Source organism: Lepisosteus oculatus, chromosome 20 (assembly GCF_040954835.1).
Source record: "Lepisosteus oculatus isolate fLepOcu1 chromosome 20, fLepOcu1.hap2, whole genome shotgun sequence".
Lineage (NCBI taxonomy): Eukaryota > Metazoa > Chordata > Actinopteri > Semionotiformes > Lepisosteidae > Lepisosteus > Lepisosteus oculatus.
Window position 1 is genome coordinate 4,789,203 of NC_090715.1, and position 23,783 is coordinate 4,812,985.

General features: G+C 41.8%; 3 protein-coding genes across 3 annotated transcripts; 2 read left to right on the top strand and 1 right to left on the bottom strand.

The window, feature by feature from the left end:
• The first annotated feature begins 134 nt into the window (after nucleotides 1-134).
• On the top strand, nucleotides 135-11,512 carry LOC107080029 (adhesion G-protein coupled receptor G1-like). Its single transcript, XM_069181325.1, has 13 exons — nucleotides 135-322; nucleotides 1,763-1,822; nucleotides 3,383-3,461; nucleotides 4,625-4,742; nucleotides 5,529-5,657; nucleotides 6,503-6,616; nucleotides 6,781-6,847; nucleotides 7,036-7,163; nucleotides 9,040-9,164; nucleotides 9,683-9,951; nucleotides 10,236-10,329; nucleotides 10,432-10,709; nucleotides 11,274-11,512. Exons 1-13 carry the CDS (start codon nucleotides 265-267, stop codon nucleotides 11,387-11,389), a joined length of 1,635 nt encoding a protein of 544 aa, XP_069037426.1. The 5' UTR covers nucleotides 135-264; the 3' UTR covers nucleotides 11,390-11,512.
• An 824-nt stretch (nucleotides 11,513-12,336) lies between these two features.
• On the bottom strand, nucleotides 12,337-17,877 carry zpd (zona pellucida glycoprotein d). The gene is made up of 9 exons (XM_069181326.1): nucleotides 17,735-17,877; nucleotides 17,517-17,568; nucleotides 17,231-17,332; nucleotides 16,417-16,625; nucleotides 15,647-15,804; nucleotides 14,944-15,186; nucleotides 13,949-14,132; nucleotides 13,409-13,514; nucleotides 12,337-13,199 (listed from the first exon to the last, which is right to left on the bottom strand). The coding sequence occupies exons 1-9, from the start codon at nucleotides 17,762-17,764 to the stop codon at nucleotides 13,048-13,050; spliced, it is 1,236 nt and encodes a 411-aa protein (XP_069037427.1). The 5' UTR covers nucleotides 17,765-17,877; the 3' UTR covers nucleotides 12,337-13,047.
• Nucleotides 17,878-19,092: 1,215 nt separating this feature from the next.
• Nucleotides 19,093-22,976, top strand: slc7a6os (solute carrier family 7 member 6 opposite strand). Its single transcript, XM_069181201.1, has 5 exons — nucleotides 19,093-19,340; nucleotides 21,146-21,445; nucleotides 21,686-21,901; nucleotides 22,166-22,307; nucleotides 22,461-22,976. The coding sequence occupies exons 1-5, from the start codon at nucleotides 19,149-19,151 to the stop codon at nucleotides 22,628-22,630; spliced, it is 1,020 nt and encodes a 339-aa protein (XP_069037302.1). The 5' UTR covers nucleotides 19,093-19,148; the 3' UTR covers nucleotides 22,631-22,976.
• Nucleotides 22,977-23,783: the final 807 nt, after the last annotated feature.

Sequence of the window (23,783 nt, forward strand, 5' to 3'; positions counted from 1 at the left end):
TTACATGTCACTTTGCTCTGAAGTACATGTACTGTTGTGCCATGCGAATTGAATCTCTTACAGAAACTTAGAAAAAAGAGGAACATCTCAAAGAACACTGAAATCTCATAGTTTAGGATTCCCCCAGTACACTTTCAAGATGTCTGCTGTCTGTCGTCATCTTAAAGTCTGAATTTAGAGTCAACAGGAAACAGTACCTGATGTAAACTCATTTACGATTTTGTCAGACATGCTGTATCAGATGGCTTTGAACTGGGTGGAGAAATGAAATGCTTTAAATGCTTCATCATTAATTTACTGGTCTGTATTGCACTGACAAAAGGTAAGAAAACATCTTACAAATTTCTAAAAAACGGTTTAAAGTTATGAAATAATTAGAAATAATACGATTTTTTATCTTGTATGTTCTAGTTTTATATCCTTTTGGTTTGAAAATGTATCTAATAGGTGTTTATAATGAGGAATTTGTTATGTTTATTTTTATAATGCAAGAAATGTGTTACCCTATCTAATGTATCATTCAGTGATTTAGGATTCTAACTCTGTGGCTAAACAAAGCACTGGACTGTAAATATATTGAAACACTTCAGAAAAGCAACATGTGCATTTTATTTAAGAGGGACAAGAGCCAGAGAGTTTGTGATTTGTCTATCAATGATTATAGAGCTTCTATTGGGAAAGGACAAACTGAGTCACAACATGCTTGGGAAGGAACATGCTTGTTGTAGTGATACTGTATGTACAGTATTATGAATGTATATGTAACGATATTAGTTGGTTTATGCAGACAGGAATAAGAAAATGTATGGAAGTCATGAAAGCAACACAACGTGGTATACAAATCTTTTCCAGTAATGTTATTATTCCATTTCAAATCTCATGGATTCTTAATTAATTGAACCTAGAATAATTACAGAATACTTGTTAGCTGTCACATGCCAGTGCATTAACAAATGCAGATTCAGCAGTTCTAATCACATTGCAGACATGCCACAGCTTACTGGAAAACAGAGGGAATGTTGTTACTTGTGTAGTTACAAGGTTATTCAAGATCTATTCATAGATCACCTGTTGAAAGCTAATTTGGGTCAGTTTCATCTTCAGTTTGTACATCAGGAGGGGTATCTCTTCCTGTGTATGTGTGTAGTTTTCTGACAAAATTCTGAGTCATATACTGTATTGAATTATAACATTAGTTTGGGGGGAAGGGCAAATTCTAATCTCACTCACTTCCGCACTTCTTGACATGCAGAATATATCTCCCTATATCTGCTTATCAGACTCCCACTCTTCCTGACACAATATCTACACCCTTCCAGCAGCTCCACAGCTCAGTCCTTGCGAAAGTGAGGTGGGGGAGGTTGGGCAGGTTTAACAAAAGCTGAGCCCCTCGTCATAATAAACATATCCTGCTCTGGTGGGTCTAAACAAAGAGGGTTAAAATCTGTGAATATATATAATAATAATAAGAAGAAGAAGGAAAAAGCTTGGGTTTAACATGCCCAGTAGCTGAGCTTTCATTTATTTAAGACACAAAATCTAGAAACTAATAGAGATTCTTATAGAAGAAGGGTTTAACGTGGTATGGTATTATTTTTTGTTATGTTAGTATAATAATAGGTGGGGGAGGTATTCAATCCAGTCATGCAAATTTGGTAACTTAGTAGTCAAGTGAAAATGGACTTTCGGCCACCAGAGAGTGTGAAAACTGTCCGGCATTGTCCTCAGAGTTACTAATGTCTTGTACAAATTTCACTTTCAGATAACACCCAGCCATCATGTTCTGAGCAAAGAGCGATGGGTCTCAAAAGAATACCATCAGGTAAACTTGGTGCATTTTGTTAAGAAAAACCATTTGAGCACGTGACACAAAAACCTTCAGCAAGGTGGAAGTAATGTGGACACTGCACCATGGTGGTGAAGAGGGAGCTGAGTTTTTGGATGAAGCTCTGGGTTTTGCATTGATCTACGTTCCCCATCCTCACCTATGGGCAGGAGCTTTGGAAAATGGATGGGTGGATATTACTGTTGGAACATGTCAGGTGTTTGATATAAAGACCAGTGTTACACAGCAATTTCTAATAAACGTACATGCTGTACTTTATATTTCAATGTGCAGTGCACTAAAGTGCAAGGAAGTGCAACATGCACATACAGTGCAGGATACCAATCAAAGAGTTAAACCCAAGCCACTTTTGATCTGACCTCTTTTGCTAGTCGGAGTGAAGGAGTTCAAGTTCAAGTCCAAATTGTATGTGCTATTTGTAACAAGTACACTGGAATTCTTAATCACACTCAGACAGGTATAGGTTCATGTACTGACAGGTGAAGGCAGCAAAAAATAAAAGTGGTTGGCGAGTAATACAAAGAAAGTACCTACTAGTACAGTACAATACAGATTAAAATAAATATTTTACAATGTACAATAGTAAACAAAACAGTGTGCAGTACGCAGTGCAAAAAATACAGCATTCAGCAGTCTGTGGTACTAGCTAATAGTCAGTCTGTCAGTTTGCTTTGAACTATTTGGTATTCATGAGACATACTTGTGCATTACCGTACTGCTTCGGGATAAAAAAAAATTTCTGAACCTAGTGGTCTGTGATTTCATGCTGCAATACTGCCTGGCAGACCGTAAAGGTCAGAACAGTTTGTGTCCTGTGTGGGTATAATCCTAAAGCAGAGGCTTTAATTCAGCAATGGTTGATATAGATCTCTTCAAGTGATAAAAAGTCGGATCGTTTGAGGGTTTTTGCAGATGTTACAACCCTCTATATTGCCTTCCTGTCCTGTGTAGTTGTTTTGCTGTACTATACGGTGGTGCCTCCAGTAAGGAGGCTCTCTATGGGGCAGAGATCAAAGCTCAAGTATATCCACTTATTCATCCCATCTTTCCTCTTATACTGGAGGCACTCTTGTGCCTTTTTCAGAGCTGCTTCAGTATTGTGGATCTGGGCCAGATCATACAGGATTTGAAAACCAAGGAATCTGGAACAAATTTCTACTGGAGCTCGATGCTGGTCAGAGTGTGGCTCTTTCTTTGTTTCCCAAAGTCTTTAATGTGTTATTTTGCCTTGGTGACATTCAGAGCTAGATTATTGTCAAGATCAGCCACCTCATTCCTATGCAAACTTGTCATTATTGTTGATCAGCCCAATTACTGGGTTGAACAGTCATAAGTGAAAAGCGAGTACAGTCTGGGACTGTTCAATGCTCAGAGTCAGTGTGGATGAGGTTGTGTTGCCTGTCTTTACTACCTGTGGTCTGCCTGTGAAGAAATACAGTATCCAGTTACACTGCTAATGTAAAGTTATCACCCATGGGTACATAATGTATATAATGACACGTATTAAAACACTAATGTTTGCAATTTTCTTTGCAGATGAAACTCAGCAAAACTGTTCAACGATTCGTATGCAGGATGCTATCAAATACCAGACGAAGAGACGTCTTTCATTAAGGTATAGTGTGTGAGCTCAGACATACAGTATGCTGTCCTTTTTTATTAATACTTTAAACACACAAATCTAAAACAGGTATCACTCTTGTTCTGCATTCTCATACCCTATGTTTAAAAAACTCAAAAAGCTCAGATTTTCCAAATAAAGCATCGATGATGTGGTATGATGGATACTGCATGGATACATAGACAACATGATAGACACATTTACTGGGTTTGATACAGTAATCTGTTAAACTGGCAAATAATTCTCCTTTGTTTTTTGACAGAAATATTTTAGTATGCATAATAGAAGATATATGTGTTGTGTTAATGGTTCTTTTTCCTCCCCTGTGTGTCTGTGGTTTAAATGATCATTTATCAGTAACGAACCACATGTGAACCTATTTACACAGAGCTGAGGTCAAAAGGACTTCTAGCGGCAGGCCAGCTGAAACCACTAGCCAAATTACTGCTGACCTATTTATAAACAAATTATAAATAAAGTCTGTGCACCATGTCAACCCAACCATTGTGTTCACAGCCCTTTCAAAATCTCCTTCGTATGCAACAAATTTGGGAGATTGTATCAACTAATGGTTTGTAAGTTTTGTTTCTGAGAAATTGCTACAATAGTTTCCACTGCCACAACAGGCCCTCAACCCTTTTTCATCCCATCTTCTGTGTGCACTGCTCCTGCTGAGAAATGTAGCCAATTAATTTCAAACTTGACAAGCATAAGGCATCTAGTGCCAGGTTTAAATTAAATGAAAATGAGCTGCCTGGATTATCCAAGATGGCTGCCTGGTTCCTATTCCATTTTTTCATTGTTGATATGCAGTTCATAATGCTAACTCTTGCCATTTCAAACTCTTTGGCAAAATATCTCCAAATATATGCAGATTATTGAAGTGAGTGTACCTTTAAGATTTACCAAAGATGGCCACATGTCCACTGTTTTGTCCACACTGCTCAAACTGTCTCTGTATGCAACATGTACTGTAAATCCTGCACTAAAACGTCTCTCAGATCTGACATCGAACATTGCATTATACAGCAACAGACTCGTTACTGTTGTGAGTAATGGTCACAGAATAAATCTTACTTTTGTAACAGATCAAACTAGTCTACATACAGTTTACATCTTGTATCTAAGATCTAATGACCAGTTATTTCCATCCACAGGAAGTATGAAAAACTAATTGCACAATGTTCCACTGAAAGCGACGAAACAATACTGCAGGAGGGATACATGTTTAATGTTCGTTATTTGGAGCAGGAAAGCACAAACCTAACTTTTTGGGTAAGAAATGGCAGGCCTCTCTTTAACTTTAAGTTTCACTTTTAAAAGGAACTTGAAACAACAACTCTTCCTCTAAATATTAATATTAAAAAGTATAATATGTGATGAAGGATGTAATGCACTAGTACAGTAGGACCTCATTTAGAACGTTGTGTACAATTGTGGTGGCCATGCTCCACAAAAGAATATCGTCACTCTGGAATCAGTCGAGAAAGGAGTGATCGTATTACAGGACTGTCCTCCATTGACTGCGACTCACAATTCTCAGAGGCATTCCCAAATTTAACCCAATAAACTTCTTCAACATCAATAGTGAGACACCAGAGGGCATAAGTAAAAACTATGTGGAAGTGCAATTAAAACTGAGAACAGGCAGTTTTTTTATAAAGATTTCTGGGAGTAGAGAAGATGCTTGTATCAAAAAATAAACAATAACCTGAAATGGGAGAACAAGGGTGTACAATATCTTGGTCACTTTCATTGTCATGCGCATAATTATCCTCTTTCCATTCCTCCTCTGAAATACATTTTGTTTCCCTGGGAGTAACCTTTCCAGCTATGTTACTGAAGCCAATCCCAGAGGTTTTCTAAAGAAACAACATGGATGTGATCCTGGGATCAACTAGTTACCTCTGAATAGCAGCTACCTCTTGTTTTAATGCGTTAAAATAAATCAAACATTAAAATTATTTTGTGATATAGGGTTTATTACCATTAAGTGCATGGAAGCAAAAGGAAATCAATTTTGGTAATCAACTGGTCTCAGTGATTCCTCTCTTTCTACAGGTGTCTGAGAATGCAGCAGAAGGGCACGAGGTATATATTCCAAGACAAGTCTTTCAAAACTCCCTGACAAAAATGGTGAAAAAGACTCGAATAGCTATCACAGTGATTAATGAAACAAGCTGGTTTCAGGTAGGTTCTACACTTCATTTTTCGAGTCAGTTTTGTGTAATAAAATGCAACCGGCTGAAAAAGAGAGATGGTTACTGAGTTTTTTGGAGAAAGATGCACTCACAGTCAAAAACATTTCAATACTACTCAGATTTCCAGTGATTTCTGAGTGATTTTATTACTTTGGGTGTTTTTTATTTTTATTTTCCAATCAATCTGTTCCGTTCAAAACAGGAGAGAAGTTAAAGATACTGTATCTTAATGGCTGAAGCAATCAAAAAGGGACCCCTAGTATTCCATTAATTTCTGTGCACAATGCTACAATGCCAATGATCTTCATGTAACAGCAGAACAGAGAAGTTATAGGCATGATTTCAGGATATATACTTATGGAATAATTCAAATTTCAGACAATGTGAATCAGATCCTTAGCATCTGATTCACGTTGAATGGTATTATTTAACTAAAGCTAGAGAGGTCAAATTGCAATTTTGCATTCCAGCTCCCCTATATAAAAATACTTTCTGATTGCCCACACCTCTGAGTACATCTTTTCTAGCACCTCTCCCTCCACCCCATCTTCACCCTTGCAGCTTCCTCCCTGATTCAATCCTTCAGGCAGTGCTGGCATTTCCTCAGCCAGGCAGGTAAATGCGGTTTCGCTGTTGATAGAATTTGACCAAACTACTGAAACACAAGAAAATTGCGCTGAAAACAAAAAATATAAATGAAGGATAAATGATAAAAGGTTTAATTGTTCCTTCAATAGATAAAGAAAAGGTAAGTTTCCCAATAGTCCATCGCTGTGCTTTTTGATAGCAGCTGAACATTTAAGTATTTCTTCAATCATATTGTGTGTCTTGAAGACTTCAAAAACAAATGAGATCCTGGAAAACACTGTGATAGGAGTGACACTGGGGAGTGATCCAATCTCAAACCTTACGGACCGAGTCAGGGTAACATTCAAGCACAACAACGAGGTGAGCATCTGCTATCATTGTGCCTGCAGTTGTGGCTCGTGACTATTCTGTAGTGTATTTCCATTTTCTTTTGTTTCTAATGTAATTTACAGAACCCGAATTGATCATTGGCTGTAGTTCATTTCATCATAATTTGTTAATAATGAGAAACAAAATTGTTTCAGAGGCGGAATGGGACTTGTGTGTTTTGGAAAGAGGATGATTATGCAGATGACGATGAAAGTCACCAAGGTATCAGTTTATCCTTTGTTCTGTCAACATTAGCTTCAAATAGAGCTGTCTCTATTTTTCTGTTGATTTCTGTGAGGCAACGTCGTTTCACACAGACAGACAAAAGAATCCAAGAATGGAAGCCTAGCTTTTTCATCTGTCTGACAAAATTCTGTAATAAAATGTTACATTCTAGCTGTCTATCCCAGTTTGCACTGCAGAAAATTTTACTCTGGAGGCTGAAGGAAGCTGGAGTGAAGAAGGATGTGAAACCAGCAAAACGAGTAATACATTCATCTGCGACTGCAGTCATCTCAGTTTCTTTGCTATATTAATGGTTAGTACAAAATGACAGAAAATGGCTTCATACTTAATGATGCCACAACATAGTACAATACTTGCGCACCTACTATCAAGTTAAATAAAATACAAAATAATTGTTTTAGTTTTTCTATTGGGAAGCCTCTCTGATCGTATCAAAATATCATTATTAATACCTTTACTCTCTGGAAGTTTTATTTTTCAACCACTACAGCTCTCTTTAGAAAAGTCTCTTCTCTAAACCACTTGAATGCACCAACAGCTCTCTGCTTTCCTCTTGTGTCACTTTCCACTTATCTTCCTACATCTGAGTCTCCTCTCTGTTACTGAAACCCTGCCCCTGCTCTCTTCCCATGGGGTTTTTCTGTCATTTGAATGATGTTGATGCTCGAAATGTTCCCTCCTTTCCCCGCACTGCTACTTGTGTCTCCTCCTGGATGCACTCTCAATGTCTTAAACTTGGCCTCTCGGTTCCTGACCTCCTCTTTCTTCTCTGGTCTTCACCGCCACCTTGTTCAGCAGTTTGGCCAAATCCTAAGTGATACAACAGAGAAAAGAAATGTATTGTAGGTTTATTTGGCATGACATTCCTGACTGAGGGGACAGCAGCCAGCCCCTGAGGAAGAGGAACGAGCCAGGGAGCTGCTGTAAGGGTGAAGATAGTTGTATAGTTGTGCAGAGAGAGGTTTGAGAAAAAAGCACAAAGGGCTGATCAGCAGGAGAGATGTTTATGCATAGGAGAGCGGAAGTGAGGGATATTATATTTTGTCCTCCTACAGAACTTCTTTTTAAATACTCAATTTGCCCTCCACCTCAGTGTCACTCTCTGCCTCTCCAACTCCCAAAACATTTCTTCTCTGGGATGCTCCTGCAAGTCCTTCTTGAGCAACATTTGCAGAATCCACCCCTTCACTACCAGTTTTTCTACTCCACTCCTTGTCCACGGTCTGATACTCTCTGGCCTTGACTTTTGCAACTCCTTCTTGGATAGCCACGCCACCAGCATTGTCTACCCATGCCAACTCATTGAGAATTCTGCAATCCACCCCATCTTTTCTCTTTCCTCAGGCTACTTCACTGTTCTAGTCCCTTTTCAGCTGAAATAAAACTCTAGTTCACACCTCTTGCTGGCTCAACTACTGTACTCCAACCTACTGTATCTTCAATAGCTTCAGTAATCTTATCTATCCCTTTACTCCCTTTAAATACCTCTGTACCTCTCCTGTAATTCCAGGACCCTGTCCTCACTTCTCATTGGTGGACAGGAACCACATGACCACAGATATCAGTCCCTGACCTCCTTTAAGCATCTGCTAAGCATACATTTTTTAACCAATAGAGTACATTTCTCCTCTGTATCCACACTAGCTGTGTGGTTTTAGTTTGATATTGTTGTATATACAGTAGAAGGAGCTGGAAGAGCAGGGGAACACCTACTGTACCATTTTCCCAGGGCGTTTCTCGAAAAGAGCAGGGGTGTAACCCCGGCATCCTGGCCAAATGTCCCATTGGCCCTTACCAATCATGGCCTCCTAATAGTCCCCCTCTATGAATTGGCTTCATTACTCTGCTCTCCTCCCCACTGAGAGCTGGTGTGTGGTGAGCGTTCTGGCGCACTATGGCTGCTGTTGCATCATCCAGGTGGATGCTGCACATTGGTGGTGGTGGTGGAGGGGAGTCCCCATTACCTGTAAAGTGCTTTGAGTGGAGTGTCCAGAAAAGCGCTTTATAAGTGTAAGCAATTATTAATAATTATTAGTTTATTTTGTCATTATTGCATTTTCCAGATCCTTCCTTATAAATACACATATTCATTTATGTGTTGAAAGTCATTCTAAATAAGGGTCTACTATGCAAGAAATTAAAATATTCTTTATGCATTTGTTTGACAGAAAGCAGAACCTCACTCATTAGACGAAACCAACACTCAGGCTCTTCAGTACATCACCTACATGGGCAGTGGTCTCTCTGTGCTGTTCACAGCCATCACTATTGTCTTGTTCTTGTGTTCAGTTAGGTCAGTATTCGTTTCACAAAATTGTAAATTAACATTAATGTGTTCTGAACAAAATTGATTAAAAATCTTACTTTTATAATTACTGCTGTAAATGCTGTGCAAACTGAAGAGTAATATTTTTACATACTTCAGTTCTGTCTTCTTTTTTTCTCAAAACCTTCTGCCCGTTATGTCAGCTAAAGTTCATAATGAAACTTAATATTAAGAAAAGTATAAAGAACAAAACAAGGGACATCATATTTGATATCATAATTAACCAGTAATCCATAAAGTGCAATTTCCTCAGTCTTGCTGCAGATCTGAATTTTATCTCTAGCTAAACTCATGATAATATACCAATGTTAGAATACATCTATTTTTTGTTTTATCTTCATATCATTTAAAATTAGCTTCAAAAGTGTTTTTTAAAAAGTTCTATAGCTGTGTGGAGTCAAGGTTTTGAAAGGAATTATGAAAGATATAGAGGTGTGCTCTCAGCTTGTGTGCAGAAATGGAATTTATTTGCATTGTCCTCACAGGAAACGCAGGGCTGAGAAATCCCTGGCTGTGCACGTCCACCTCAGTGGCAGCCTCTTCCTCCTGCACCTCCTCTTCCTCCTCAGTGTGGCGCTGGCGCAGGGCAGCAGTGAGGGGCTGTGCCTGGCGCTGGGCCTCCTGCTGCACTGGGCACTGCTGTGCTGCTTCACCTGGCTGGCCATCGAGGGCTTCCACCTCTACATGCTGCTGGTTAAGGTCTACAACATCTACGTCCACAGATACCTGCTGAAACTGAGCCTTGTAGGATGGGGTAAGAGCGAACACTACCCCCAGACCCTGCTGTTCTGCTAAATACTGTTCCACTCAGTCCTACCCTTAATGGTCTCAAGCAGATAGCATTTAGCATGTGTCTGATTTAGCACTGTTTAGCGGTAGGCATGTACATGACCCTTTTCTCTGCTTTTCAGATGATATATTGTAGCAACTTCTGCTCTGCAATCAACAACACAGAATTCTTCATAATTCTGCCTAATGTCACACAAAGCCTAACCAGGAGAACTGTTAGCTTCAATGACTTCAATGACTGTCTTCCAGGTGTTCCTCTTGTGGTAGTCACTGCGTGTGCTGCTGCTCAGAAGTATGGCAGATACAGGATTCAAGGAGAGGGGGCTCTGAATTCTACATACATGTAGGTCGTGCTCATCTCTTCCATGATGAGATCAATGGAACGGTACCTGTACATCAATATACAGCACAGCTCCATATGGTTTGTCATTTTTATCATGGGCAGGTGCTGGATACAGGATAGGACAGTGAACTACGTCACCATCACGGCCTACTTTGGGATGATCTTCCTCTTCAATGCGGTGATGCTGGGCATCGCCGTGGTGAAGATGCGCAGGCTGAGACGGAGCCGGATGCACAGAGAGGGGAGCTGGTGGAAAGACTGCATGACAGTGCTGGGACTGGGCTGCGTGCTGGGCCTCCCCTGGGCTCTGGCCTTCTTCGCATACGGACCACTGGAGCTTCCCGTCTTCTACATCTTCACCATCCTCAACTCCTTCCAAGGTGAGCCGTCCCCCAAGAACCCCCCTAACATAAACTTGCAGCTACTCCATCTACCCATTACTGTATTTTAGAAAGTCATGGATTTTAATGGATAAAGACAAAGGTCTTTTAGCACCTACTGTAAAATGGAGATTACAAACTTCATAATATTTGACTTTCCAAAAAAACAGATACTGCTGTTTGATTAAAGAGCTCTGTTCAGATAGTGAAAGAAGACCTGTCTTTCCCTAATCCATCTTTCAATGTCCATTGGCATCCAATTGCCTATCTTAGATCTATCTTAGTTCCCAATCCCATTATATTTGGGTTAGTTGCAACTTTTTGTGAATGGGTGCAGTTGGTAATTTTCCAGCCAATGGCATTACTCCCCCCCCCTTGGGAATCTTTTGGAAGGGTCTTAGTATGCTTCCACCTCTCTTGAATCCTAATAGCAGGGTTACAGTGCATCCCAGAAGGGGGATGATGCATATTGCAACTAAAAACCAAAACTACGGTATGTTCTCGTTGCACCAGCTGTAAATGAACTAGTGTCACCTTGACCGAGTTGAACTTTTGCTTCTCCAGGCCTTTTTCTCTTCCTGTGTTTCCTTGCTCTGTCCCATTCTCAGCGGCGAGGGGGACAAGCTACTGACCCAAGCAGATCCTCTCCCAGCAGCAGAATCACCACCTCCCAGCTGTGACACAGTCCTCTCTTCAAGACTTCCAGTCAACCTGTAGATCGTTCCTGATCTGCTTTCGAGATCACTTTTCCCAACACCGCTCAAAAGAGCCAGCTAAATAAAACTTACATTCCAGTCTCCTTATAGTGCATTATAATCCTTTAATCACCATACTTAAATCATGAACCTATAAAACATCACTCACTATAGTAGGGAAATGGATTGAAATGGATCCCAATTAGTGCAGAACCTGAGAGGAGAGCACCTTATAGCTTCAACTTGTATAAATGGGTGAATGGCATAACCCCCTTTTACAGGGAACTTCATTTTCAATTTCTCCAAAGACATATGAGCTTCAGACTCTCACTCAATACTCTGGCACCGTTTGGCAAAGTTTGCATGTTCTTCTCCCTCACTTACATGGATTTGTTCCATTCTTCCCAACACGGGCTGCCTGCATAGCCAAGCTGGGGTGTCACTTTGCCATACAAGGGGCACTCCTATCCAGCACTCAAGTCAGGCTGGTGCCCCCTCCCTCCTGTGTAGACTCCACTACTGCAACCCCTACCAGCCAAAAGCAGCATTCCATGACTAGATTGTGAACACTTCAGTAAAGAGCTTCAGTTTCACAACACCAAACAGTTTTGGCAGAGAAAAGGCTTTGTCATATCAGTTCTACACTTTTACCCACAAACAAATTCTGTATGGAATAGGGCACACCCTTTTACTGCAACTCCTGGATGCGTGTTGAAACACCCTTTGGGAGTAGTCTTTCAGCAAACAAAGCAATTTAGAACCCATACAACAAATGGCCAGTTTAAGATTCTAATTCCTGAGTGTATAAACCCCTATTGAACTACTATACACCAAATTGATTGCCAACAGAGTTCCACTTTCAGATTTCCCCTTTTCATGTTTTGTTCACAGCTTTTCAAATTTAATTCTCAGATGAGTAGGGGACTCTTCAATCATTAAAGGTATTTTACTTGCTGGTATGTTAAGCAATTCAAAAAAAAGTAACAACTTAAAGATGTTATACAATACAATTACTACTCTAACCATTATCCAGCCTCAGAAGAGAATGCTTATAGTCCACAGTTGCTGTAGAACTTAAATGATGCATGAACACAAATGGCATAGGGTGAAAAAGATCAAGTTGTGCAAGTATGCAAGTGCTATTTTACCATTTCAAGAGATTTCCAGCGACTTCAGCTTATAGAAGAACTGCATACCAAGCTTTACGTGGTCTGGATAAATCCTTTCACAGGGCCCCAGTACCTAGCTTAATATTTCACTGAAACTCCACCACCAAGTCATACATTGCAGCTACTAATACAACTTCTATTGTGTTCCTCAGAAGATCCCAGTCACCACAAACATATCCATTACAGTAGGATGTATTTCAGCACTCTTATGTGTTTGACATACTGTACATTATCAACCTTTTGAATTTCTTCCCCGTGAATAATGCAAAAATTTGTAAGGGGGGAAATATCCAGATCAAGGCATTTTGCCTAGGATACAGAATGTCCTACTAAATCAAAGTGCATGTCGTGGTAGTGGGGATTCTTTCTAAGCTTTAGGGCATCATGTTCTCAGCATTAAAAATACAAGGTGCTTCCAACATATCTGCCCCTTATTAAAAAGTCAGTTAAGAGCATAAAAAATAAAGTTTATTGCTAGCAGTGAGTGCTTGTCCTAATTGACGTCTTGATTGTGGTAGGCTGGGATGCTCGTTTGCTAGCAGCCTTAGCAACAGCAATGAGAACAAAGAGGAAAATGATGAACATCATAGCCGCACAGGCAGGGAGAGTCACCATTAGCAGCAGATCTGGAGGGAAGAAAAAAAAAAGAGCAACCATCAGGCACCAATGTAGATGTATTGAAGTTTAGAGACATCCTCTACAGCTACAATTTAAAATACTGAAGCCTGTGTACTTCATGTTTTGCAAATGTTATAGTATAGTGGATTCACTATATTGTCATCAAAATGCACAAAAAGCTCCAGTGAAGATAAAGGAATAATCCATCAATCCTTACTGGATCTTTGCTCTTCTGGCACTTTAATTTTGATTGGTCCGTAGGACAGCAGCCCCTGCTGAGAGCCTTCCATCCCAGCTTCTCTCTTTGCTTTTGGTTTGCAGTCCTGCAGGCAGACAGGGTTGGGAACAGCAGGCAACTTGAAGGTACATATTGAACTCTGACATGTAAACCATCTACCATAAAAGTGTGGGGTAAAGGTTCTCTGCAAATGAAACCATCCAAACCAACCATGCATTTCATCCAAACTACATATGACAACTAAACCTGTATATATCAATTACTTATTCAGCTGATGCCAAGATTTCAAGATTGTAATAGTCAAAGTTTATACAGGAATTTATCTGCTTTTTTCTTCCATTACCCCAAACTATCTTCCCCCCATCCCAACTTACTGTTGTCTATACATAAAATTAAAAAACATGCCCTAAGTGTCAGGTTGTGCCTAATTGCATGCACCCCCAAAACCTTTGAGCCTTAAACTGTATCCCCCGACCCCAAAACAGTCTCCCACCAGTGAGATGAAGAGGCCAGACTCACAGGGACACACTGCTCATCATAGTTGGGCGTGCACAGCTGCACCCTGCAGTGCAGGTACAGATCGAAGGGCTGGACCACAAATCGGAACATGTCGAAGCTGTAATAGACCGCAGAACCTTCCCCATTCGTCCCACCTTTCCCATCTGTACCGTTCAAAAACGTCACTGTTTCATCCTTGACACACCTGCATCAGAAAGCCTTGTAAACAACTAGCTGAGAGGAAGTCAAATTCCCTGCATTTTCATGGTTTCCACATGAGATCCATTAGCTCTGCCAGCAACAATGCAAAATGATTCCCAAAAAAGGAATTCGAGTTCTAGTCCCAGCTGACAGAACAGTAAATCGTTACTGATCAATTAATTCAAGTTCTGGATGGCTGGCATGCCTAGATCATGCCTAGGCATGGTCAATTTTTAGTTATGTCCAGCAGCTATATCACCCTGCAATTCACAGCCGGTAACTCACTGAAGCTCAGCAGGTGTGAGCCTGGCCAGTACCTGGATGGGAAACCTCCTGGGAAAGCTAAGGTTTCTGCTGGAAGAGGTGTTAGTGGGACCATTAGGGAGAACACACCCTGTGGTCTGTGTGGGTCCTAATACCCCAGTATAGTGATGGGGACACTATGCTGTATAAAAAAACAGCCATCCTTTGGATGAGACATAAAACCAAGGTCCTGACTCTGTGTCCTGTGGCCAAAATTTCCCCTGGCCTTTACAAATCAGGGCCTCCTAATAATCCCCATGTATGATTTGGCTTCATCACTCAGGTCCCCACAGATAGCTGATGTGAGGGGAGTGTACTAGAGCACTCAGGCTTCCATCACATCATCCAGGTGTGGCCACACACTTCTGGTGGTGGTGGAAAGGACTCCCCATTACCTGTAAAGCACTTTGAGTGGAGTGTCCAGAAAAGCACTAGATAAATGTAGAGTTACTTACAGGAAACATACAAATGTGAATGCATAGTGAAGCAGTGAATAACTGCTCAGCACTTACCCATTGTCAATGAGCACATGATTAAAGCTTTGAGAAGTGTTGGGATCTGGAGTCTGTGTGGCCCAGCATTCGTTGACCCTGAGAGCAAAGAAGTTCTCGGGATCTGTGATCTGGACCCCCACATAGACCCTGTCTCGGAGATGCAGGACTGGGGTGCTGGTGTACGCCTCCTTGAAGGTGCTGCTCTTGTACAGCCTCATCACCACAGTGGCTTCCAGCTGCTTCACCCGCAGGACCATCTCGCTGGGGAAGAAGCCGTTATTGCAAGGCAGAAACCACATCTCCATGGGAGGACGCCTACATCCTTAACCCTTTGCTGGTGGCATTCCTGAGCAGCGTCAAGCTCATAATGCCTGCAGTGAGGACTGTCTACCAAACCCTCACCTTCCTAACCTAGTTCACCACAAATAAGTCTACATTTGTATTTTACACTTTCAATGAAGGAATTCCACCAAGTGTCATGGTCAATTCTCAGCTGTGTCCATCCACCCTCCAACAGATTCAAACCTGAGCACCCAGAGGAAACCGATGCAAACAGGGAGATCGTACCGATTTCACGCAGACAGCACCTCAGGCCTGGCTATTGTGTGCCACCGCCCCCAAGAAACCAGTAGCCAGGTTGGTGGACAACACCACCTCCCCATTTCTAACATCACAATTTGGAACGCAGCAGCCAGATGAAGAAAGCTCAGGTCGGCCTCACCTTGAGTAGGGAGCAATAGGAAAAGGGAGGCTGACTCTTCGCATGTAAGGGTAGACGCACTTGAAGATAATTTCGACTTGAGGCTGCCTCACAATTTGGCCTTCCGTCTTGTTGCCTGAATACAGAGTGTTGCTGTACGTGATGTGGGTGACATTTTTCTAGAAAGAAACCACGAGCAAAAAGGAACACATCAAAATGACAAAGAACACAGGCTTTGACCCAGATCTGGTAGGCTGGAAAACCTTGCAGATTAAGTCTCTGAAAAGATCTGCAAAGCATATCTCTGATCAAACATTCAAGAACATGATTTATGGGAAACCTACTGCTAAACAATGTACATATAAATAAATGTGAAGACCTAATGAACTTAATGTTGGTTTTCAGGGGAGGAACAGAGTGGAAAATCATTTAAAGCTCTGAACTGGAGGGAAAAAAAGAACTGACCCCTCCCCAGCTGAGCAGTCACCCAAGATGTCCAACTTCCTTTCAACAGGACAGACTTGAGAGGGGCACTTCATTAGTATAATGAACCTCAGCCAGCTGGGATATGTCCATAAGTCATCTAATATTAGTTCAAGTAGGGGGCTGCGTCAGCATTCGTAGGCCGTGAAGGAGCCAGTAAAGGTTTATTCCAGGTTGAAAAGAAGAAAAACAACGTGACACCTGAAACGTTGTTTCTTTTCTTCTCTTTTCAGCATGGAATAAACCGTTACGTGCTCCTTGTCATCCAATATTGCCCTTTACTTGAAGCAAGGCTGCAGAAAGCATACCTCAGGGGTCTGCCCACCACACAGCGTGTAGTTGTCACTTCTTGTAGCTGCAGAGAAGTAGGTGATTCCAGACACCACTTCTTCAAAGGCAGCGCAGTCCTTGTTTAAGAGGTGCACATTCTCCAGCTTCACGTTGTGATAGTCAAAGTAGTCCTTCACCACCATTACTTTCGAGTAGTTTTTCTGACAGAGGACATTCATAACGATCTCTACAACAGAAGAGAAAACGAACTTTAAAAAAATGAAGCGGTGTTCGAGTACAGCCAATTTTTATCCTTATCTTAACATATCCGAGTCTTACAACTTACTGTCTCAGGAAAGCTGGAAGTATTGCTAAGGATAATCATGGTTTCTCACTTTTCTCTCCCCTTCCTTCTGGTAAATATTACAGGACCATAAAAGCACGAAACCAGATTCAGAGACTTATTCCCACGAACTGTCAGATTATTGAATTCTACCTCTACCATTGACTCACATTGACGGGTTTTTTCACGCTGCTTGTGCCGACTTGTATTTAAGTTGTACCTTTTTTAGCTTCTTTGTCGCTGCTGCTGCTGTTCTGTATTTGTTTTAGCGTTCATATCTTTGCATTGGATCAAACGAGCAAATAAGCACTTAATTGCACTTGTGCATGACAACTTGAGTATGACTCCGTTCAGTTCAAATTGCAAGCACTACAGTAGGTCGTCTGCATTAGTAACCCTGAATAGTGACAGTAGGCAACAGTGAAAATATTACGAGGTAACGCGTCAATACACGTATAAATTGCCAAATCCCTTTCAGTCCACTAATGAACTAAAAATCAATGATTTACCTTTGCACTGGTTTCCATAGTGTCCCGATACACACTTACAAGTGCGATTGTCACTGGCCAGTACACAAGTCGCTGGATCAGTACACAGAGTAGGATCACATCCTGCAGGTCAGAGTAAAACGTATCTATCACCGTGTCACACAGCTAACAGTATTGCTTTTACAAGCGCCTTCATGCAACTGAATACACAAAAGTTTACCGTCCCAGTTAAGAAGCTCAGTTTAAAAAGATCAGCTACACACTTATTAAACTACTCCAGTACTCTTAAAGAGATGCAATTACTTACCAAGCCCGAGCTTAAAAGCACTACACAGGAAGAAAGACGCCACAAAAAATGTCTGCAGAGTGGAAAATTGAAACCTGTTATTTATTCACGTCAGTAAAGGAAGCTAAATTTGTTCGCGCACAATCCGGGGTCAAGAATTGCTCTGACTGTCCGGTAAAATACAGCAACAACCGAAAATCCTAAACCTGCTCATTATAAGGGTAGTAAACGATACCCACCTTGAGGCCTGCAAAACCCATTACGTTCATTTTTATTTCGTTTTAAGCTACGCTTCTGTTCCCTTGCTTTCGCGTTGTTCGTTTGTCTCGGGAATCCCTGATTTCATTAACGTGAAAAAACGATAGGGGAGAAGCAATTTTGTGAAGAGCCATTTATAGGTTCTTGTCAATCAGCTCAGCAGCCTTCTAATTACGTCAGAGTCTGACGTAAAATGACCAAGACTAATTTAATTAACTTAACAGAGTCTCACACATGTACTGTACATACTGTAGTTTAGTTAAAGCTTTTGAATGCGATTTCTGTTGGTACTGATGTTTAATAAAAACAAATATTTGTCCTACTACGATTTGTATTCATTTATTTATATGTAAAGCTTTTGATTTCTAACGTGTACTACTTTTGGTTTATTTCTGAGCACTTGACTCTTCTATACTTTGAGTCAATTCAGTGTACCAATTAAGACTTCAATTACGAAACAAGGTTAAGTGTTTTCAAGGCCGAGACTTGACTGAGAAACGAATCAAGGTTTCGAACAGATAATGTATCACTCTGCCAACAAACTACTTTGGCCATCAATGTCTTTGCGCTTTGGGTTTTATTTTCTGCAAGTGTTGTACAGCGAATCTAATGGCACTGGTACTCCGTCAAAAAAAGAAAAATGGTTTACATTTTCAACAAGTGAATGCTTTTCAGGATACACACAGTGCTTAAACGTGTCCTTAAGGGGAGGTGTAACTGGGGAGTTAATGGTGGTTTAAAGACCTTTTTGTATTTTATGCTCAGATCCACACTAATATAAGTAACAGGGTAGTCCAGTTCCGGTCCTGAGAGCTCCTCTGTATCTTTCATTCCAAATCAGCACTTAATGACATCAATCAGCTCATTAGTGCCTTAATATCTCCATTTACTCCTCAGCTTTTCAGGAGCAGCTCCTGTTAACACCCAGAGAAACTGCGGAACCGAGCTTGATCACCCTGCTAGGAGTAAGAAGTGGATGTTGTAGCGTACTTTATATATGGACATCAACACAGTTATACACCTTCCTTTTATCTGTCACATGATGAACTAGTACAAAATAAAATGCAAAGGAACAAGTAAAGGTTTATTCCATGCTGAAAAGAATAAAACACAACATGACACCGGAAAAAGACTCCACAGCCGAAACGTTGTGTTTCTTTTCTTCTCTTTTCAGCATGGAATAGACCTTTACTTGTTCCTTCCGCAGCTACCTAGCTAACACGTGTATTTTTACCTGCCTGAAGGAGTTCACCTGGCTCTGCGCAATGGTGAAACCACGCCCACCAGCCAATCACTTCTCCCAACGTCGAAACCCCGCCCCACGCCCCGCCTCCACGCGTGTTCAGAAAGTGAAACCCCTCCTGGCGACTCGCGCAGGGAATACTCTAATGTCAGATGGAGCCGCGTTCCACTATCCTGCGTGTGAAGAGGAAGCAGGGAACAGACCCCGCGGATGCGCTGTTATTGGCCTGCAAACGTCTCAGATATGACCCCACGTCGCAGCCTGCCGTGGACTCGGTCCCTGAATCTGGGGACACGGAGATTCAGAACTCCGTCTTCAAACTCGCAGCTACAGTAGCGTCTAAGGTAAAGGCCGCGGTGTGAGGCCTCGCTGTGGCTTGAACAGGAACGCGGCAAAGAGACGGCAGAAGCTGGGAGGAGGGATGGAGCCTTCTGGCTTGGAGCAGTGCGAGACGGCAATGGTGTTAATGTGTCAAAGATGAAACGCATTGCTAAGAATAATATTTTAAAATGAGTCTTCACTACCACAGAATATAATGCAACTATGATCTTTCTATACCATTAACTTTGCAATTTATCCCGTATTATAAAATAAAATCACGTTCGTGAATACGGGACGTCTCAGGACATTAGTTCTAATTTTAAAAGTACTGCTAAAGAATGCATGTACATGCAATTTTGATCCTAATTCGGTAATTTTCGTGCTGCAGCAGTGAGTAATGGATTTGTTGCTGCTGCACGCTTTCTGTCCATATTTGACTGCAGAAATCGGGACTAGCTTTCTTACAATCTAGACTTAATGTTTTTGAGGAACGAGTTGGAGTCCTGTAAGGTCCAGTCTGTGCTGTGGAAATTTGTCTTTGGCTTCTCCTACATAAGTAGAAAATACAAGCAAAACAAGTCACATAAAAGCATAACAATATGTGATTGATAAATAAATAGGTAGAGCGAGGAATATGTTTACATAGCGTCATTGATTGGTTTTATTGCATAGGGGACAAGGACTTTGAATTTGATACCTTATACTGTCTCCCTGATGGACATGCATACTGCACCACTTGGACATAATATATTGCATACACCCTGGACACATTGCATCTCTGTGTATATTGAGCTCTGCCTGAGTTTATTTTCATCAATTTCTATTGCACTATTATCTATTATTATGTAACCTTCTTTTGTAACTTTAATTTTGTGATTTTTACCCCCCCAGTGAGCTTGTAGAAAAGACATTTCATTGCCAGCAAATATTGCTGCATGCTGTATTTTTGTGATTTTGATAAATAAACTTTGATTGATTGATTGATGGGAGTGTTACGAACTGAGAATAGAGTGGGTGTGTGTAAACGGCTGTGATGTTCCTGGCCATTCTGAGAACTGTATTGAGCCGGGGCTGCTGTTTCCCAATTATTTTTCCTGCCATTTTCACAGTCCTGGTCAGTTGGGTTTTGCTTTTCAACCCCAGATTTCCATACCAAACTGCCGTGTTAAATGCCAGAAAGCAGCCCCTGATTTGCTTTCTTAAAAATGCTGCCTATATTCTCAGTGTACCTCAGCCTCTGATCAATATGTGTTCCCAGATATTTAAAACTCCACAACCTCTACAGACTGACCTTTGAGCACTACTGTCTGCAAAGGTTGCCCTCCATTGGTTTTAGCATTGAAAAGAAGCTCTTTAGATTCGGTCACGTGTATTCCCAAAGCTCTGGATTGACACCAGTTTTGGGTACAAGGATGCTGATGTTTTTAAAGTAAGTCTGGTCACCCAGAGGTTGGTCCTTTAAGCAGAGTCCCCCAAGAACCATGTCATCTGCATATTTAATCAGACTGGCTGTGCTACTGGGATCTGCATCCATTAGTGCTATCCCACCAACAGCCTTACCCTCCTGGTCCTGCAAAGTGAAACGTACTGTAGGTTAGTTTCTACAGTTATTCCCATCATTTATTTGCTGTATGAAAAGCGACAGTGCCAACAGGTTTAATAGAGCTATGCAAGAGCTGCACTAAGCAGTCTTCAACACCATTCTTAGCTGAACTGTTCTGGACAGATGCATGTGGAAACTCGGGAAGTTGGTCGAATCTGAGGAGTTTTCCAGCCATCTGCTGCGAGTTGATCCGAATCCCTTGTCTCCCCCTCGGTTCCGCCCCAGGCTGCTCCGGTCGAGACGCCGGTCCGGGAGGCCCTCTCCCGCCAGCAGGCCCTACGGCCGTCCGCGGGCAGCGCGCAGAGGATTGTGGGCAGCCTCCGCACCGCCAAGTGGCAGAGCAGGCGCGAGGAACGGTACCGCGTGCTCTCCCAGCACCGGCCTGGCATTGCCAGGGACGCGCCGGCTGCTGGCGGCGGGGGTGAGGAGCACACAGGGCACACGGGCAGTGCTGCGCTAGGGGACCTTCCAGATTTCCAGGTGTTAGACATTGTACAAGAAGAGGAGGACACAGACCTGGCAGATGTGAGTTGGCTCATTGCTGTTAATGGTTGCAGGCTTCACAGTACAGGATCAAGGCAAGCTCATTCCGTGATTGCAGTGTTACTCAGCTTTTACTGCATGCACGTTTTTGGGAATTTAAGAAAAAATGGTATTATGTTCTAATATCCTATGCTGTGGGATTTTGAAACAACTCTATGTCTTTTGTGTGCAGTACAGGCAGTTCACTGCAAAGTCCCCTCTAAAGATTAAGTTGCCTTTCAGGGCTCGCTGCCTGTCGCCTCTGCCCCGGAGGCGATTGTGTGTAACTCAGTGAGGCTGATTCGGGAGAAGCTGAGCGTGTCGGAGGGCGGCGTGGGGTCACAGCACCGAGAGAAGGAGGATCAATACGTCTATGACATTTACTACCAAGAGACTGCAGCTCCAGGCTGGATCCAGGACATCCTGTCTGTGCGGCCATACTTCCAGGAGAATGAGCTTGTAGGCACTGTTTTTTTATATCTTTGCTTTCTTTCTGAGCAGTGTTAGTAGAATGAAAGTATCATTGGGTGAGGCAGAATATTCCAGATTTTGCTAAAAAAAAGATTGCAAGTAGTTCTTCGAGTGGATCAATAGGAAAGTTATAGGAGTAATTTTGGGGTGGTCTCTGATTGCTGTAGCCTTGGGTGTCCCACAGTTAGGATGGGGGGGGAGGGGGTGCAGGGGGCTCGTATGTCTCTGGAGTTAAGAGGTGCTGTGTTTCAGGTGGCAGAGGGCGATCCCAAGGAGGATGAAAGCTACGAGGACGAGGACGATGAGAACGAGGAAGGGAACTGGAGAAATGATTATCCTGACGAGGAGGACAGTGAGGAAGACGGTGAAAGAGAGCGACGATATCGATATTCAGGTGCAGCCTTTGTTCAGAAAAGCTTGTTGTAGGTTCTAAGCCTGAATGCTATAGTAATACAGGTTGTGGGTGGACCACGGATTTTTTAAAAACTATAGCAGAGAATTGGCTGTATGCTAACTTGAATGATGATGGAGTGTATTTGCCTTGCAGGTTATGGCGATGACATTGAGCACGACTGTGATGATTTTGATGAAGACTTTGGAGTGGGTCAGTATGGCAGGAGATCGTGGGACAGATATCGGCGTGATCTTCTGCAGGAATTAGATGATGATGATGATGATGACAAGGAGGAGAAGATGGGGGGATTTGATTCCGGCTGACAGGTTTTCTGGCTACAGCTGTTTTCTGAGGGAGTGCAGGCAGCACCTGGAAAATACCTGGTTATGGGGAACCATCTGTGTTAGAGGACTGTTTTGTGCATCACGGGTGCTTAAAAATGTCATGACTCACGCCTTAACCTGTCTAGCACATGGATGTTGGGTTCTAGGTTTGGCAAATGCTGACAACAGACATCTGTGTGAAACTGACTCTTGGACTGCCATTGGATGAGGAAACATAAGCACTTTTTGGGGGTAACTGAACTGTAAATAAGTAGATTTAAAAGATATTTTTTGTTAAGATGCCTTCTGTACTCTAGCTGTAAAATAAAAATGTTCAGAAAAGCTTTTCACAGTCCTTTTTTTCACCAGGCATTAAAAGGGTTTGCTTCCCAGGTTTCAGAAGAGACTTGTTTAGATTACATATATTTTAATCCAAATGTTTTAAAACAGTCCAATACAAGAGAACTGAACATAAAATTACAAAACTTCCGTTGTGTTAGTTCTATGGCATCTCCCAGCATGCCCCTGGGGGAGTCATAGTTCATAGTTGAATCACAGCGTTCTAAAGGTTTGGAAGAATTTACTAGTGATCTGCCACAGCTGATTTTGTAGAGGGAAATAACTTGCAGAAACAAACATTTCCAGCCCTAAAGTACAAATGACCTTAACTGAAAAGTGTTCCTGATGTTCAGAAATGGGTGATTTAGGATAACCTACACAACCATAAAAGGGATTGGGACCTCTACGCTAACCCCTGGCTCCACTCTAGGATTACAAATTCAAAAATGTCTTATAAATGATGATCTCAGACTAGAGTTGAGCCCTAAGCAAAAAAAGGCAAATATATGCTTAATATTAAAATGCTTATTGCGTTCAGACATGGGAAAATCAGCATGCAGCCTTGTTTCCTTCATGCTTGGCAATCTGTTAAAACGTGTACAGAAACTTCTATAAATCTCAACACAATGTAAGAGCTGGGATGAACACTTCGAGGTACTGAAGTACAGTCAGGCTATAGTGATTGACCAGATTTCTTCATATAGGGAAGCGCTCCGGTCACAGAGCCAAACTCCACCTGGGGGGGCTGCTGCTGTACCCCCAGGTCTACCCACGATCCTTCACTTCAGTAAATGTCCCGTTGGCTGCTCTCCAG